General features: G+C 39.1%; 1 protein-coding gene across 1 annotated transcript in view; it reads right to left on the bottom strand.

Annotated features, from left to right (window-relative positions):
* Positions 1–16,476, bottom strand: part of LOC109927897 (band 4.1-like protein 3) — a 162,317-nt gene that overhangs the window by 36,057 nt on the left and 109,784 nt on the right. Inside the window, exons 12-14 of the mRNA XM_048595801.1 lie at positions 13,719–13,939; positions 5,878–6,450; positions 703–759 (exon numbers count right to left, since the gene is read on the bottom strand). Coding sequence (XP_048451758.1) covers positions 703–759; positions 5,878–6,450; positions 13,719–13,939 — 851 coding nt within the window. The remainder of the gene's footprint in view (positions 1–702; positions 760–5,877; positions 6,451–13,718; positions 13,940–16,476) is intronic.

Here is a 16,476-nt window from a genome sequence, read left to right as displayed (position 1 = left end):
AGAACGAGAGAGAGAGAACGAGAGAGAGAGAACGAGAGAGAGAGAGAACGAGAGAGAGAACGAGAACGAGAGAGAGAGAGAGAACGAGAGAGAGAGAGAGAACGAGAGAGAACGAGAGAGAGAGAACGAGAGAGAGAGAACGAGAGAGAGAGAACGCGAGAGAGAGAGAGCGCGAGAGAGAGAGAGCGCGAGCAGGGGGAATGACTGATGAGGCATAGGGAGAGACTGAGAAGAAGAATCCTTCATGGTAACCTCAACCAATATGGGAACTGAACCCACACTCTGGTCATGACTCTGCAAGGCAAAGCAGCCATCCAGCTAACTAAGCTAAATTGGCCCACTTTCCAGTAAAAATAAAAAAAATCACACTACAGTTAAAAGGCACATCATATGAACGAAGAAATAAAAACAAACACAGACGGTTTTAATGTCACTATAAATTGTGACTTCCTGATCAAATTTTCATGCAGTGCACTGACTTGTTGAACCACTCTGCCCTGACCTAGTTTGCCAATTCCCATTTTATCATAGAATAAGTGCTTTGTTACATTGTACTTGGTACTTCTTCACATGAATCTGTACACCATCTTGTGGCTACATTAATGTCAAATTTACAGCTGCACCAGTTAAAACTCTCAGACAAACAAGCGAGATTATCAGGATCATTTCCATGGGAAATGCAGGCTGGTGGAATGTACAAACCTCTGCGGTGGTTTCCCCATCAGCAGGAGCCGTAGCGTCAGTCTGCTCACTGTCAGTCTATTTTGTCAGCAAAATTCCAAGATGTCCAGTAGGAAAGCAGGAATAAAAATACATCAGCCTTGTCAAAACAGTGACGCTTAATTGCAAGGTGACTTACTCACATCTCTTATTGCATATCAGCTTCAGTGACAAAAAAAGGCTCATTATAAGCATGAAACAAATTAAGTGGAACAAGCTCAGAGAATGGTTTAAGGCAAAATGAGAAGTGCAATAGCAAGTTACAAGATTGAATGCTTTTCAATAAAAGCAAATCACATTGTTTAAAGGCCTCATAGAAATGATATTTCAGTCCCATTTTAATTTACTGTAAGTGTGACTGTTTTTGGGTCAAACTATACAGCATCAGTAAACAAATAACTTACACAAATAAATTTAGAAACACTGGATCTCGAAAAACTAATTTAAAGCCATTCCAATTCTGAGATAAGCTGCACGGAATAAGGATCCCTTTTCTACAGTAAGCCAGAGGTTGATTACATTGAAGTTACTTCTGTTGACGGCTGCGCAAAGCACACAGAACTGAATTATCAATGATGTATCTCAATCTAATGATTAAAGGCAACTTGGCCATATCTGTGCTACAATCAAATGCGTAGCATTCAGAGAGAAGAACAGTACGTATATAAAGCAATGTACCAAGGATCCTTCAGTTTTAATCGTACAATTATATGGTTTTAATAAAATTGAAGCTTAAATGGTTATACTCCTAACATTGTACAGCACAGCAGGATTAAGAGCTAGAAATTGGATTAAATCCAAAATAAGTGGCATGCTCAGACATACATTAGGGGCCAACAAGCTATGGACACTCCTTGGGCATTCAAAGGAAGTTCGCTGATTTTGGGTGTTGTGATATGGCAATGTCCCTCAATTGGTTTCAAAAAGTGGGGAAGAGGAACAGAATAGGTTTCTATTCTGGAAGGTCAGAAATAGCTTTCAGAAGTGCTGTGGTGCCACTCTAGCTAATATGACAAATTAAAAAAAAGAGTTGTTTACTACTGGCTTTCAGCACTCACTTTTAAGGACTGCTGGTTAAGCCACAGCAAGAACACACAAACTTCAGAGGAACATAGTCAGAACATGTTCCACTCACCTTGAACTATTCATGATGGGGGATCTTAAAATGGAACTAAGGAACCTTTGGAACTTTGTATGTGTTCAGGAGGGGCTGAATGTCTCCTTAAGGTATCCAGTGGTGCATGAACATCACCTAGCTGAAATTATATTGGATACATGTAAGGTGGCTTTGGAGCACAGATTATAGCTCAGCAAAATGGGATGCTTTTGTCCGCACTGCATGGGGAATCAATGAGGTCACAAATGCCCATTTATCTTCTTCAGAGTTCATGTGACTTTGAGATACAAAATTGATCTGGTCTGGTTTAAATCAAACATAGTGACAATTTTGTAACTAACTATGTTAATTTGAAAAAAATGCAACTCATTTACACCAGAAGCAAAAAACTTTATTTCAGGAACTCTTTTCAATCCATGTGACAGCAGCCTAACTTTCAGGCCCTCGTGTGTACCATTGCTTTCTTTAAGCATAATCATATACAGGTCTGCTTGCAGCATTTATATGAACAGAATAATAGTCAAACTGTCCAGAGATCCTAACAGCTCAATTTACACCAGCAGATCATATTTTTAGGACTTTTGGCTAAGTCTCTATGAAGACTAAAATAAGAACTCATTATCAATTATTCAGAAAGTTTGTTTGATGGGTATAGATCCATGTGGTGCTGTCACCGAATTAATTTAAGTGCTATGTTTTATTTTAAGAAATTGTGCATTTTCATCTTATCCTATCATACAACATCATGCAATGCTTCATTAAAAAAATAGGAGTACTGCAATTTACACTCTCAAATTCAATGCTTTATTTTCCCCTTAGTTTTCTAAATCATTTACTGCAGGAATGTAACTTTCATAGTGATAACAGAGACAAATATTTTCTTCAAAGACCATTTAATTATTAATACTTAAGAAACACTGACAAATTAGAATTGTGGCCAAGTTACAGCAAGATACTAGTGTTTCACTGGAAGGAGAAAGGAAGTCAAAGAAATATTTAAAGTCTGTTAAAGGGCTACTGTTCTGACTTTACTAACAACATCACAAATTTATGCTTTAAGATGATTCACCAGCATAGTGAAGCTTTTCCATTTGCCATCTTTTGTGAGAAATTAAGGAGACTGGTCTTAAATATTTTTCTTAATAAATCTTCAGATTTCAAATCCCAAAACAAAATTATCATCCTTTCTTCAATGAACTACAACAGAGTCATTTGCCTGCGTTTGGCCCATAACCGTCTCAACCTTTCCTATTCATGTACCGAGATAGCTGAAAAATTCTGTAACACTAAATTCCCTAGTAAATTAAGAACAAAAATCAATTTCTGCTCAAGAGTATATAATATAGTCAAATAGGGGCTTTGAATCAAATACAATTCTGGTTTGTGCCTTCCTTATTGTACAGACAGATAGGTCATGATGCAAACAGACCCTCATTCATTGAACGATCCTTACATGCAGTCTGGACCAGACAATGACCACTAGTTTAAACTTTTCATATATTTCCAAGAATAATACAAACATGCACATCGATGTATATACACTTCACTACCAGCCAATTCAGGGTGCTCCAGAGGAGAGGTTCTCAACCAGTGGTTTGTGAGAAGGATGTAAAGGCTTTGCCAAATCAGGTATTACAAGAATAAAACCTTCTTTTGAAAATACCACTCTGTGGATTGGGTAAATAACAACAAATTTAAAAAATACTACCAATGCCAACAGCCCTTGATTCATTATGAAGAGACTGTGAAAGAAGCTATTTTTTAAAAAAAAAAAAAGGCCACCTCGAAGAGTTCGATTCAATCCTCTCCGTGCCAGATTCGATTGAGGTGCTACTGCTGGCACCAATGATGCAGGAGGGTGGAGGAGGACAGGAGACATCGCTGCTTCACTCACTTCCCCCCTGTACATTGACAGCAATTGGCAGGTAGTCCTTTTCCCAACAGGTGCATGCTCTCCTGCCTGCCACTTTAAAAACTGTGGAGTAAAACAACAGGGTCACTGAGATTTGATCTGTTCAGGTGATTCTGGAGTTGAAAGCTCAGTGCAACTGATTGCTCAGGTGACTCCAGCTTCTGTTCCACCTGGGGCTTTTTAAAAATTTATTCAATCATGGGACGAGGACATCACTGGTAGGGTAACATTTATTGCCCATCCCTAATTGCCCAGAGAGCAGTTGAGAGTTGATCACATTGCTGTGGGTCTGGAGTCACATGTAGGCCTGGAGTCACATGTAGGCCAGGCCGAGTGAGGATGGTAGTTTCCTTCCCTAAAGGACATTAGTGAAGCAGATGAGTTTTTACAACAAGCAACAATGGATTCTTGGTCATCAACAGACTTTTAATTCCACGATCTGCCATGAGAGGATTCAAACCCAGGTCATTAGGTGGGTCTCTGAATTAGCAGTCCAGCAATAATACTGTCATCTCCCCATGGCAGCTGCTTCCAGAGAAGGTGATCAAATTGTCCCACGACAACTGAAAGCTTTTTTACAAAGTTTCATTCACATAATGTGGGCAGTGCTGGCTCGGACATCTCTAATTGACCAGATGGCAGTTAAGAGCCAACCACATTGCTGTGGTTCTGGACTCATGTGGATGCCAGACCAGGTAAGGATGGCAGCCTCCCTCAAGGGCACGAGTGAACCAAATGGTTTTTTCCCCAATAATTGACAACAGTTTCACATATTGAATGCAAATTCCACTGTCTGTCATTGTAGGATTTGAACCTGGGTCCCTAGAACATTACCCAGGTTTCTGGATTAATAGTCGAGCAATAACGACACCGGGCCATTCTGTCCCCTCCTGGGTCCAAATCCACGGACACCACTCATGTTGGATATGGTTAGAAATAAATGTTGATATTTCTTCCCCCCAGTGTTGTGAAGTGAGCCCGTAGTGAAGCATCTGATTTTCTGCCATGGGTTTTTATAGATTTGCAGCTGAAATGGCCTGATAACAGGAGTCTGTCAATGACAGTTCTTTTGTACTACAGAAGGTCTGTTGAATTTCATAATAGAAGGAAAAAAGGCTCAAAAGCAAAAGAAAAGGTTGAGAACGCCTACTCTGGAGGATGATTTGAGATTAGACACCAAGTTTTCATTCTGAAACTTACATCAAAGTTAACCTAATCTACACTCCTCAATCTGTTTTAGTGCCTGCAAAATTATGCCATATTTTCTGTCTTTCATTTGTCCACTTCCAAAGCAGGGTTTAGCTTTTAATAAAAAAAAACTTGTTTCATTTAACCTTTCTGTACTACAATAAGTCAAGAAAAAATATAACTGAATAAGGTCACATATAGAGAATTGCATGCTGACAGTTCCTGGACACTGTTTTCCCTGGGGACCACAGTATCTTCAAATTCAATATTAAATAGGAGTTTATAAGCAACAACAGGGGTATTTCAAAACAACATCAAGCATGTCATTGAGATAACAACCATAATTTTAAGGAAACTATTATCAAACACAAAATGAAGCATTTTGGTCTTTAAAAGGTGACTAATCAGGCATTTGATGTTTGGTATTTCTACACATATTGAGCCATTCACTGAGCAGAATAAGGTTCACTGAAGAACAAATAGACTACTGTAATACTAATGAGATTGTGGCTGTCTCACACCAGAGAAACTAAACTGATTGACCTATCAAACTGGCTCCAAACAACCCATAGGGAAATGCCAGCATGGCCCACTTGAATGACCTCATTCAATTTAAGAATTTACATCTTTATAAGAGCAAGAACTATGTACCAGACGCCAATTACTTCATATTTTTCCACTATGACTAGGTGAACAATCTTCTTAGCTGTTGAAGAATAGACCTGTTTTTCCAGAGACTTCTTTCCATCTGCGAATACAAAAACTTTTTGTCTAATCTGATGTGTCACGTTACAGCTATGTCTCTTTGAAACATAGCTTTAACAACAAGAAAAGACAGCAATGAGTTTCTGAAAGTAAGATTACTGCTGCAGCATTGAACATTGCGCAGGACACCCAAGCACTGAACACAAAGAGCTGTGTTCTAGGCCGAGGTACACACCTCTTCCTCTGAACTGTCACTCAGGTCATTGTCAACTGAAGCGCTCAAGGAGGCTGCCCTGGGTTCCAGGTAGCACAGACTTATAGCAAGGGGGAAGGAGAGAGTGAGAGCGTAAGGTACAGAGAAGGAGGCGGAGAGCAGAAAGAAGAAAATGAAAAGAAAACAGGGGACAAGTGATGGTGATTGAATGGGCAGATAACGTTGGAAACTTTGAGGTAAGAAACTGGCATCAGAGAAGCTTGGAAAGGTAAGGTAGCCATCATCATCTAGCAAAGAGAATGATGCTGGGAGATGCAAGGAGAACGAAAACAAAGTTCCTCCTTTCCTAGATCTAGGCCCTAGATCTTGGTCCTTTTTAAATTCCATTGCTTTCTTATCAACATACTTTGAAGAATCAAAGGCTAATAGTGGATTAGAAGCACTTCTGGGGTCTTTGGTCTTAATGCGACCAGCTGATTTTGAAACATTCTCTGTACATCTCCTATGAACGCTTGTTGATGACACAGGAGAGTCACAGTGCAAAGGCAGAGAGCGAGAGGAAGAGCAAAATGAATCTGTGCCAAAGAATGAGGTCTATGAGGGGGTTGGTGTGAAAAGGAAATTGCAGAAGATCCAGGAGCGACAGAAATGAGCAGGAACAAAGAAAAGACAAAAAAAGATAATTATTAGTTAATGCATTCCCATTGTATTTGGTCTTCTAAAACTTCAGAGCTTCTGCTAACCAGAAATATTTAGCATTTTTGAGACTCAGAAATGCTAAATTGCAAGATGCCCCACACACACTTTGGTAAGGTAATTTGAATTGATGTAATTTGCTTAAATATTTTTCAACAGCAATTTTTATGGCATTGGATGTTATATGAAATTTGTTTTATATTTACCACCATCTAATCACTTTGTTACTGAATCTCTCTCTTTGGTGATTTACCATTTCCTCCTGTGCAATTCTTCATTTCAAATGTTTACCTCTAACTTATAATTAAATCTCATCTTGCTTAATTGCCTCTGGCTTATACAGAGCCATTTGATTTTCAAATTTATCTTTGCATTTCATCTTGTTGATTCTTTTTCCCCCCCCCTTTTCTAGTTACATGACAAATAGTGATGGAACTGTTCTAATGCTGCTCAAACCAAGTACCTTTCTTGCACCCAAACAATTCAATGCACATCCAATTTATGCATGAAGCCCTACTGGGAATCACAGATGAAAACAGCAGAGCACTGGGAGTTCAAAAAGGGTTTGCAGGATACGGTAGGGGAATTTAAAATAAAATGATAATTGGCAAACATGATTTGGAAATATGGGATGCAGAACACGGAAGCATTCTAACACATCTTTGTCAAATTTGAGGTGCCTTCTGATTCAGAACCACAAGTTAATAGAAACTCTGAAAATTTGAAGAATCTAAGAGTAAACCTTTTCTTATTTCTGCACAGTTCAATTTTACCAACACAAATGTTGTTAGAAAAAGTCAATTTTTTGAGGTGCTAAATGCTACTGTCATCATGTTTCACATCAGTTTGTTTACTTCATGAACTTTAATTATTTATTATATGTTTTAAGTTTATAAAGAAAAGATTTTACTTTCTGTCCGATGAAATGATACGGTTAATAATTGTGGTTTAAAACATTCACATAAAATCATTCTGTCCATTACTTTAAGAAAGGCATTAACCCATTTACATTAATGGATTTGTATGCAGTTAAAACTGCCCCAGTAACTTTTCCAACAGTAACTGATGAGGCCTGCAAGATGGTCCTGGCAACCAATCTTATTTGTTGTTGAACAGCATCAGAATGCGATAACGAGGTGTAGAGCTGGATGAACACAGCAGGCCAAGCAGCATCAGAGGTGCAGGAAGGCTTACAGGGCCTCTTGAGAGTCCTGTAAGCCTTCCTGCACCTCTGATGCTGCTTGGCCTGCTGCGTTCATCCAGCTCTACACCTTGTTATATCAGATTCTCCAGCATCTGCAGTTCCTACTATCTCCTCAGCATCAGAATGAGATAGTTTCACAATTTCGTTTTACCCATATTGGAGGGACATTAGCTAGTCGAATTGAAACGAGGCTTAAGGGTTATGATTTCCTAGATTCTGTAACAATTTCTGAATTCGCTCAGTCACCTATCAACCTCAAAAGTGGCCTGGAATTTAAAATTCAGGCTTAACAGTGGTAAAATAGCAGTCAAATGCACTTAACATGAACATGTTAAACATTTTCAATGCCAAGTGGAATAGTGACCAGCAAAGGCAGCTTAGAACACCATCACCTCCATGGCCCCCTCTATGTCATGTACAGTCCTGAGCTGATTTGGGCATATAACCAGCATCTTGTTTTTTTTTCAAAAAGCTTAACACCAATTTGGAAGCATCATCATCGCAAAAACTAACTGTTTCAGTCAGCAGATTACTGCTTTCTCTACAATTTGGGATGGCCCTAAGTACTTAAAATGCTGTTTCCTCAGTGCTATTATGAAAATCATCATGTCTAAAGAAATTCCAACTCAAACATCTGTAAACAACATCACACCATCAAAACAAATCAAAAATCCAATTAAACAAAAAAGATAGTGCCATTTTTGATTTGGCTTATGGAGAATCAATTTCTGAACTCAATTAAATGCAATAATCCCACTGATATATTTAAGCTTTTCCTAACCGTTCAAGGAATTTCTATTTAGCAGATGTAGCACTGTGTTACACCATTTATTAATAGATCCGTTAGCAAGTCTTCAGAACAAAACAGTAGTGCTTAAAGAGCCAAGTTGCAGCATTTTTGCATTCCCAATTTGGTGATAAGTTAAGTTCCCAGACTTGGCAAACCACAAGGCAAAGACAGGAGAACCAGCCCCTATCTTAACAGAGATTAGTGGAACTTATTCAGAGCATGATTTGTCCCAAGCTTCTATTGGAACCTTCCAAGCAGGTGGTTGCAGTGTTCCACAGGGACGATGCTGAGGGTGACACAATTCATCGTCCCACAAAGTTTGTTTTGGGTTGGGGGGGGTGCGGGGAGTGCATAAAAATTATCTTCCAAAATCTATTTATTTCATTTTATGAATATTTCAGCTTTTGGAATATATGGGAAGCACAAAAATTATCAAAATTCTTGCTTGGGTGCAAGAAATCAAAATACGAACACGTGGAAAATGTTGTTCTGGCAAAAAACACATTAGAAGTTTCTTTTTCCCTTCTAAAGTCACAGAACCAATATGTAATACTACAGCAGCAGATGGATTGCTGAAAATTAGTTAGTTAGTTAGAAATTGAGTACTGCCAGAGTTGTGGAATTATAAATAATTTGAGTTTATGTCTTCAGTCAATAGGAGATAATACATCAATTCTGTTTAGGGCTTCAATTACGTGGATTACGAATGAATCTACAAAGTAAGTAGCAGAACATGGCTTGTTCTAGACTGCTTGTAGAACTGCATATTTTAATTTCAGTTAATAGGATGAGTAGTTACTTTGCTGCCACCATAGTTGTCACTCTCTGTCAAAATAATGACAATTGATGACAAGATCAGAAATAGGCAGACAGGTCCTTTCACAGAATCCCTACAGTGTGGAAACAGGCCCTTTGGCCCAACAAGTCCACACCAATCCTCAGAACATCCCACCCGGACCCATCCCCCTATAACCCATCTAATCTGCACATCCCTGAACACTACAGGCAATTTGGCATGGCCAATCCACCTAACCTGCACATCTTTGGACTGTGGGAGGAAACCGGAGCACCCGGAGGAAACCCACACAGACACAGGGAGAACGTGCAAACTCCATACAGAGTGTCACCGGAGGGTGGAATTGAACCCGGGTCCCTGGCGCTGTGAAGAAGCAGCGCTAATGACCGAGTCACCGTGCTGTCCACGATTCTATGATTCATTTAGCCCATTGAACCTGCTCCATTATTCAATAAGATCATGCCTGATTCAACCTTACTGCTTTGCTGTGTCCTCCATAATACCCTTGCCAATCTAAATCTGTCTATCTCAGCCTTGGTTACATCAAAATGACCCAGACTCCACTGCTGTGTGGATGAGAATTCTAAAGACTAATGACTGTCACGAGAGATAGTTATCCATACCTCGGTCTGAATGGAAAACCTCTTCTTTAAACTGTATCCACAGGTCTAGATACCTCCATAAAAGGAAACATTCTTCCAGCATCTACCTTGATAACCTGGTGTTTTAATATTACCACTTTTCATTCTTCGAAACTCCAGTGAACACAAACACACATACGCACACACACAATGTTACCAAACAAAGAGACCTAGGGGTATAGGTGCATAGTTCCTTCAAAGTGGAGTTGCAGTAGACAGGATGATGAAGGCAGCGTTTGGCATGCTTGTCTTCATGGGTCAGAACATTGAGTATAGGAGTGGGGTTGTCATATTATGGCTGTACAGGACATTGGTGAGGCCACTTTTAGAATACTGTGTACAATTCTAGTCACCTAAGGATACAGAAAAAATTTACGAAGGCGTTGCTAAGACTGGAGGGTTTGAGCTGTAGGGAGAGGTCAAATAGGCTGGGGCCATTTTCCCTGGAGTGTCGGAAGCTGAGGGGCGACCTTGTAGAGGTTTATAAAATCATCAGGGGCATAGATAGGATGAAAAGCCAAGCTCTTGTTCCTAGGTTGAGGGGGTCCAAAACTAGAGGGGATAGGTTTAAGATTGCGAGCAGAAAGATTTAAAAAAGGGCCTGACAGTTAACTTTTTCACAGAGGGTGGTGCCCGAACTGCCAAAGGAAGTGGGGGAGGCAGGTACAATTAAAACATTTAAAAAGGCATGTGGATAGGTACATGAATAGGAAGGGTTTAAGAGGCATATGGACCAAATGCTGGCAAATGGGACTATGTCAGATTGGGATGTCTGGTTGGCACAGATGAGTTGGACTGAAGAATCTGTTTACATGCTGTGTGGCTCCATGATTCCACTTCCTTTCCCAATTACTTGCTGAATGCAAATGCTAACCTTCTGTACTTCATCTTTAAGGTCACTCAGGTCTCCCTGTAGTACAGCAGTCTCTAGTTTCTCTACAGTCAAATAATCTACTTTCTTGCAGTTAAAGTGAACTATATTTTCTCACAATATACTATATTATAGGTCATTTTCAGTCATAGGGAATGGATCCTGACTCCTGCAAGTATTATAATGCAGAAGAAAATCAAGTATAGAATCCACATCAAATAAGATCTCAATGTGAAGAGATTAAGGAGGAATTTTAATGCCAAAAACATGTGGATTTGGGCCAAGAGAACGATGAAACAAAGAAACAAAGAAAGACGGCTTTCAATCCCTGCAGGAAGGGGCAAAAGGATTTTAAATATGGTTTGGATTAAACACAGTAACTTCAAGAAGTTGAACTTGCTATTTTATTTATAATTAAGTTCATTCCTGAGAGAGAAATTTGCAGTTTTGTTTGCAAATCAATGCAAAGAGACACATGGGGATGCAAACTGTCTTCAGCAGACGCACAAAATGGCAGATAGAACACTCAGAGCCCATTTTCCACTCTGATTACATTTTGCGAATGGAAAACAAAATGGGATGGGGTGTAAGAGACTGCCGATGCATCAGCGACCATTTTGCACTCCTGCAAGGGTGACTTTCACCCCCATGGACTCTTAAAAGTGGACTGAAAATGCAGCACATTCCATTATCTTTCAATCTCACAAACACTACTTTACCATGTGTTTGCCCACATGATTATTTATGTCTAGGTACAAGAGAATAATCCATTTTGAGGATCTGAATTACAACTCTAATATTAATTTAATAAAAGCTGGTTATCTCAATAAATCTTGATTTTTCTGCTGCATTCTACTTACTTTGAAACATTATGGGGATCAGAGCTTTGTTTAATTAGTTTTGGTTCAGACTGGCTGTCTCACTTTTTGGGCGGCCCCATGGCTCAGTAGTTAGCATTGCTGCCTCACAGCACCAGGGACCCAGGTTCAATTCCACCCTCGGGCGACTGTCTGTGTGGAGTTTGCACATTCTCCCAGTGTCTGCGTGGGTTTCCTCCCACAGTCCAAAGATGTGCAGGTTAGGTGGATTGGCCATGCTAAATTGCCCATTGTGTCCAGGGATGTGCCAACCAGGTGGATTAGCCATGGGAAATGCAAGATCACGGGGTTTGGGTTGGGGTTGGGGACTTGGGTCTGGGGTCTGGGCGGTTAGTGTGGACTTGATGGGCCAAATGGCCTGCTTCCACACTATAGGGATTCTACGATTCTATGGAGAATCTTACAGACACAGGAAGTGGAGGAGTGAGGAATGAAGAGTGCTGAAAGGCTAAAGCTGCTTGCTGATGCTTAATGTTTCAAACAGTATTATCCAGACGTTTTTAAAAAAAGCAGTACAGAAGAGTAGGGATAAGCAAGGTGAAAGTAAACTACACTCAAAGGACCTAAATAACTTGCATGGTCTTCTACTCAAGGATTGACAATAAAGACTTCCGTTTACTCTGTCTACCTTATAAGCAAGCATTTGGATGGGTCAGAAGACCTGACAACTACAAAGTGATTGTTTTATTCTAAAAAAAGTGTTTATTTTCTTCCTCTTTTGCCATTTATTGCTCTCCAGAAGATATGTTACAAGTGACCTATTTCCAGATGTTTCCTGTGTCATTTTTGAGAAATGATAAACTGAGACACTAGACTTCACTGCCTAGATGCACTAAACGAGGTTGTGTGTCTGGGACCTGTAAAGATAACAAGGTGCAGGGCTGGATGAACACAGCAGGCCAAGCAGCATCATAGCCTCTCTGCTCCTATGATGCTGCTTGGCCTGCTGTGTTCATCCAGCCCTGCACCTTGTTGTCTCGGATTCTCCAGCATCTGCAGTTCCTACTATCTCTGACCTGTAAAGATAATCTCTCTCAAAGAAATAAATTATAGATATTGTTCAGTACTCCTGTGGCACGGTTTACTATCCCTTCCTCTCTGAGCCAGGAGGTCTGGGTTCAAGTCGCACCAGCTCCAGAGATGTGTAATTACATCTCTGAACAGGTTGATTGGGAAAACACCTACAAATGATATTCTGATACACTTATTGTATCAATAAACACAATGAAGTAGCAGCTCCACCATTTATTGGCCAAATCTGCAAACATCAAAAGTAAAATTCTGAGGTTTATCAATCTTTCCCTTTCTGTTGCAGTGACACATGAAACCAACTGGAAGTTTTAGCAGTATAAATGTTCATCTGGTACCCAAGGAACGATCAAAATTTAAGGACTGCCAAATGTTTTGTACGCATGTTTGATGACTACAAATAACAACATAGATGCAGTGCCCCTTAGATTCAACAAAACATTTTGATGGAAATTTTTGGAAATTTACTCCTTCAAGGATTTACAAGAAATGGCAACAAAACTTGAGCTTTAATGTCAGACCTTTTAACACACATTTCCTTTGTTATCAAATTATTTGTGGAATTAAAAATAGCCTAGTAATATCAAACTCTCAAAAATGCAAATTCTTCCTTGGTTCCAACATTAGATTAATGGATGTCTTTTTTAAAAAAAAAACTGCATTAACAAATCAATAGATGAGAAATTATGGCTTATCGTTTATATACTTATATCAAATTCCTCATTTTATTGTTTTTGTTCGACTGTTAACTCATTTGAAACGGTGTATAGCAACAATGCAAACAGTTACTTCTACTTCTAAAGCATTAGCATGCTTTTTACGTTGGAGCAAAGCTAATCTAATTAGCTTCATATTAATTATCAAAATTTCCAATAATAGTCTAACTCTCTTGGCTTTCAGATGTGTCATTTGCCTATTTTCTCATCAGTATATTTTTCATGCCCCAAAGCACACTACCTTTATTTCATGCTTGGCCGGTGTGACTGATGGAGTAATGTCAATCTTTGCCTTTTTCTCCTCTTCTTCTGCTTTCTCCTCTTCTGCTTTCTTCTCTGGTGTCACTGTGGTTATTAGATTGGTTGATGCTAGGCTCTTCACTGCACCGTAATGACCAGTCGCCACTTCAGAAGCTGAAACGGAGTCCTTTATGAGCATCTCGTGGTTCTCAGTGACAGATGCTTTAAAAACAAAAACAGAACTCTTCAGTCTCTGCTGAGTCAATTGGTCTCAGCTGATAGGCACTAAGAAATAATATGATAAAATTACAACATAATAATAAGCCTCAGTGCTTGGAGGCTGCTGTGGTCATTAGCCTGGAATTTTTTCTCGCAGAAAGATTGGGTCATCACATTTATTCGTGATTGAGTTAGATAAATAATGGTGTCAGGATTGTTTTTGGGTGGCTGAGGTTGCAAGGACAGTGAAAAGGACAGCATGATCAGGTCATCCATGAACTTGCTGAATGTCAGAGCAGGCTAGAAGGGCCAAACGAAAACAGTCCAGTGCATTTAATTTTCTTTTGAGACTGTCACCAACTTTTCAAACAGTTTCATTTAGAAAACCACAATAACGTATCTCGACTGTACACAATGCATAATCCAAAACAGATTAAGTCCAAGCACAGCAAAAGCCTAAGAGTGAAGTCAGATCATTGTTAGTGCGAAATACTACGTGATTAGGAAAATTCACTTTATCCTGTAGATCAATGTTGAATAATAATCAAATGATAAAACATGCAAGCAGCAGGACATGTAAAAGGGAAACAGAAATAATTATGTTCACAGTGCTACTGTCTGCATTGTCTGCAGCAGCTTCAGAGTCATTTAAGAAATTTATAATAAAGGAGCTAAAACAAAAAAAAATTCATTACACAGAGACATATGACCCATATTCCACTTTTCAATTAGATTATGGCTGATCTGTACCTCAAACCAGTTTGCCTGCCTTTGCAAAGATGTGATTGATAACAAACAGTAAATAATCACATTTGCACATCTCTTTAATATACTGGAATTTGCATAATGTGGACTGGTTTTGCTTTCACTGTCTTGTCCTGGGTTTAAAAAATTACAGCAAATCTACTCGTTTGGCAGATTAAAGTGTGCTGCTGAATGGATACTCAAATATAAAAAAGCACTCCAATCCAGTGGAAATGCATCACACAAATGTGATGGAGGTGTTTGACATTAAAGGTATAGATTGCATTATGACTGCACTCTAGTCATGACTACAACTCTAAGTTCAATTATCTTCCCTCCCTATTCCTGTTCCATCTAAAAAGAGTAAACTTCACCTTCTCAGGCACGTGTGATATCGATTAACTTATCCTGACCATAATTTGCAAATGTTATTACGTTCAGCCATGTAAATACTGCAGCTTGTTGCTGGCAAATTTTGCTCATGAACATCCTTGAAATCCAGCCACGAGATACAAATGTTACACGTAAGACCCAAAAATAATCAGTCAGTTGGAAATCACTTTTGGAACGTGGGTGTACTTTGGGACAAAGATTCTACTCTTCCCTAGCTCCGTGACAATTATTAACTTCCCATCCTCGAAACTCCCATCTGGCTTGACACCTACAAAACTGCAAATTTCTTTAACTTGCTTTTCTTTTCCTGGGGTAAAGGGACATTGATGGTATCTCTAGAAATCCAACAAGAAAGATCAAGACAACAGGGCAGTGGCTAATGGCAAGCAAGGTGAGACAAGAATGGACAAGAGGTTAACAGCACCGACCCATCGGTGAATAAAGTAAATAGAGGGGACTATACTAAAGATAGTACATTCATCTGAATGCATGAAATATTTATACTAAGATATAGAAATTATTGGCACAAAGGAAGATTTAGATTTAATTACCCTTTCAGAGACATAGTTACAATGTGAAAAAGGTTCAGACTGGATTATTCCAGAGTACAAATTATTTCAGAAAAAGTGATACAAAGAGGGGTAGCCCTGATAGAAACAGATGACATAAGGACATTCATGAGAAAGATGATCAACTAGAATCAGAATGGCTCGTTATTAAGAATAACAAATATCAGAAAACACTGTAGTGATTTATATACCCACTAATGGTAGTTGACAAATCATTAAACAAGTAACTATTGCCTTTTGTTATAAGTTCCAGCGTAATAATTGTGGGGGTCTTCAATATAAAAAAAATAGACTGGGGCATTCAAATTCACAAGGGCAGTCTGGAAGATGGGTTTGTTGAATGTTCGTATCTTCAAAGCAAACGACACAAGTTGCAAACCAGAAACAATGGGTAATCTTCAGGCTAAAAAGAGAAAGTGATGACACTTCGATAATTAGTGAGAAAAATTATTGAAGAAGCTTAAACAAAGAAAACGTGACAACTCCCTGGCACCTGATGGTATACACTCCACGGGTTCCAAAAGGCTTGGCTGCAGAGAATGCTAATGTGCTAGCTGTGATGTTCCAAACTTCCTTTGAATCGTGAACAGCCCTAACACATTGTAAGTTGGTAAACATTAGAATGCTTTTCAAGAACAATAGGAGTGAACTACAGGTTAGGTGGCCTGACACCAGTTTGTGTTGAAAATGCTGGAATGTACTGTTAACAAAGTCTTAACAGTGGACTTTGAAAAGTATAGTATCTTTAGAACAAGTGTTGGTTTTTTTTTAAAACGACAAACGTAGTCCTGTTTGACAACTACATTAATTTGTTTTTGAGGAAGTGGCTTGTCA

This window comes from Rhincodon typus, chromosome 4, assembly GCF_021869965.1.
Source record: "Rhincodon typus isolate 14 chromosome 4, sRhiTyp1.1, whole genome shotgun sequence".
NCBI lineage: Eukaryota > Metazoa > Chordata > Chondrichthyes > Orectolobiformes > Rhincodontidae > Rhincodon > Rhincodon typus.
This window is presented reverse-complemented; position numbering and strand designations above follow the sequence as displayed.